This window comes from Paramacrobiotus metropolitanus, unplaced genomic scaffold (assembly GCF_019649055.1).
Source record: "Paramacrobiotus metropolitanus isolate TYO unplaced genomic scaffold, Prichtersi_v1.0 Parri_scaffold0000041, whole genome shotgun sequence".
Classification (NCBI taxonomy): Eukaryota; Metazoa; Tardigrada; class Eutardigrada; order Parachela; family Macrobiotidae; genus Paramacrobiotus; species Paramacrobiotus metropolitanus.
Window position 1 is genome coordinate 908,458 of NW_026570261.1, and position 2,639 is coordinate 911,096.

The window sequence follows — 2,639 nt, forward strand, 5'->3', positions numbered from 1 at the left end:
TGTCTTGATGTCGTTTCATAAAGATAAAATTGGCGGGTTTGGTAAAAAAATTTTTCATTTATCAGCGAGCCAAAAACCGTCCGTCGCTCTGGAATATCTTGTCTAGAAAGTGTTCTCTGGAATGTCTTCTTAGTCTTGATGTCGTTGCAGTGTTTGCTTCAATCAGTTTACATAAAGGTCAATGTTAGCAGAACGATTGGGTTAGCGTCGTGTCTGAGTTAGCTATTCAGTAAAGGTCACTCACCACCATAAACTATCAGTAGCCTTATGCTATCTGACACAGCATTACATAAAGGAAAAGAGTGTCTTGATTCTTGTCGTTGTCTTGAAGAGAGTCTTGATGTCGTTGTCTTGATGTCGTTTCATAAAGATAAAATTGGCGGGTTTGGTAAAAAAATTTTTCATTTATCAGCGAGCCAAAAACCGTCCGTCGCTCTGGAATATCTTGTCTAGAAAGTGTTCTCTGGAATGTCTTCTTAGTCTTGATGTCGTTGCAGTGTTTGCTTCAATCAGTTTACATAAAGGTCAATGTTAGCAGAACGATTGGGTTAGCGTCGTGTCTGAGTTAGCTATTCAGTAAAGGTCACTCACCACCATAAACTATCAGTAGCCTTACGCTATCTGACACAGCATTACATAAAGGAAAAGAGTGGACATCTAATATTTACATGCTGAAATGCGAACATGTTTTCCGGCAAAATGTAGACATAACAAACGCTTAAATACGGAATTGTTGTGGGAAAGCCTCATTTGTGGAAAGTTAGAGAAGCGCACCACCAGTTGCTATTAAAAACAGAGCGGACAATATCGTCAATTCTGCATAGTCATTCGGCAAGATACTATGTTGGTTAAACCTAATTTCAGTTTTTCGATAAAGTTGAGGAAATCTCGGTACTTTTGCTGGCAAGGATTATTTGGCACTGAATAGTACGTTAAATGCAGTTTCAATGAGCTTTCTGGACTCGACTCAGACAGGATAGTTCGTCCGCGTTGGCAGACAGCGACAATGGACTCCTGAGAATTGCTGTACATTTCATCATCCTGCACATTCGATCCTTCTTTCTGGATTAAGTAATTGTGACAGTTGCTAACGAATTCGCGACACCGAAGTGACGAATCGCCACGAATCTTGAGAACGGTTGATCTCGTTTGGTTCTGCAGTCGTTGAGAATAGATCACCGCTCCTTTTATGCATCTCACAAATAAGGGAGCACCCAGCGGACATGCTAAATATTTTTCGATCCACGACTTGATGGGAATTACTGGCAGAGACACTGCGCGGGGGGCATGATCGGTGAAATACTCGTTTCGAATGAATTGTAGAAACTTCGTGCGTATATCGTGGCATGATGGAGTGAAATCCGTATCAACAATGACCTTTAGCGGATTAATAACTTGGGGATCTGGACCCCATACCGAAATCCAATTACCGCGACAGTATAACGTTACCGCAGCGGAAGAGCCCGGTTGTGGCTGCGCGTCTTGCGACATGTTACCCAGTTCCAGAATCTGGTAATACAAGTCGTGAAAGACGGCGTTACAGCGCGTCGAAGTATCGCCCGTGAAACGGATCAGCAGAGCGTCTGTGACTTCCAGGTACATGTCAAACGATGAGATGGATCCTTTCCTGCACTGGATATCCAAAGGATCCGGGGGTGTACATTTCTGACCTTGAACGCACAATGTTTAAACGCATTCAGGTGTACCAAAAGTTTATTATAAACCGATCTCCAAATTGGGCTGGAAAACGCACATCGAGAAAAACTGACTTTTTGGCAGCACTTACAAGACGGAAAGTGCGGTGGAAAAAGCTTATAGTGGGTGAAGTCCTTGCTTTTATAATCCGTAGAGCCGCATTTAAAGCTCGCGTTCAAGGAGCGATTTAAGCCAACTGGTGCATGCGCTATCATTTGCAGAAACGGCTCGATCTCGCAGCACGAACAGTCGTCGACATCACATAGCTTGTTTCCAGGAAGAGCCAGCCGATACAGTTGTGGCATAGTTTGTATAATTTCGGGTGGCATCCATGTGATATTGTTTTCATCTAGCCAAAGTTCGTTCAGAGCGGCAAATTCAAAGCGGAATTCGCTTTCCTGAGTGTCATGAAGCTTACTCAGAGGTGGGTTTCAAAAAGAGAGATACAGTCGTACCTGCAAAGTGCAAACGAATGACGCTGGTTACTATTAAAGACAACATGAGAGGAAAAAAATAATCATTTTTTTGTGATAAAGTCGACGGAGTCTTACTAGTCGTTGGCCAAGTGGCTTAAATACTCGCAAATCCAGTTCCTGCAGGGCATTTTTCTCGAGGTTCACACGTAAATCTCCTACTTTCGATTCCAACTGTTGGAAAGTGTCAGGGGATATATCATAGATGTCGTTATTCGATAAGTCAAGTCTAAGGAGTCTCTGGAAGGGACAAAAGAAATCCGCATCAAGATAGCCAATTTTACTGTACTGAATTGAAAGAAATTCGGTTGTGTTCTGCACGTGCTGTAGAAAGTTCTTGATTGGCGGTCTTTGCTCTCGTTCCCCAGTGAATCCCCACAGCCACAATCTGGTTAAGTGTTGCCTAAAAGGCAGAGTTTTGTGGTCATCTCGTAATATATTGCAGTGGACGGGAGGCGACTGCCACGGACA

General features: G+C 43.2%; 1 protein-coding gene across 1 annotated transcript; it reads right to left on the reverse strand.

The window, feature by feature from the left end:
* Window positions 1–731: 731 nt before the first annotated feature.
* Window positions 732–2,359, reverse strand: LOC129590723 (uncharacterized). The gene is made up of 3 exons (XM_055486080.1): window positions 2,247–2,359; window positions 1,787–2,150; window positions 732–1,670 (listed from the first exon to the last, which is right to left on the reverse strand). The coding sequence occupies exons 2-3, from the start codon at window positions 2,022–2,024 to the stop codon at window positions 811–813; spliced, it is 1,098 nt and encodes a 365-aa protein (XP_055342055.1). The 5' UTR covers window positions 2,025–2,150; window positions 2,247–2,359; the 3' UTR covers window positions 732–810.
* Between the last annotated feature and the right edge of the window lie 280 nt (window positions 2,360–2,639).

Coding starts and splice junctions, on each gene's coding strand:
- LOC129590723 (XM_055486080.1), bottom strand. CDS start 2,024: ATGCCACCCGAAATTATACAAACTATGCCACAACTGTATCGGCTGGCT. Junction 1,671..1,786: donor TCCACCGCACTTTCCGTCTT/GTAAGTGCTGCC, acceptor TGTGCGTTCAAG/GTCAGAAATGTACACCCCCG.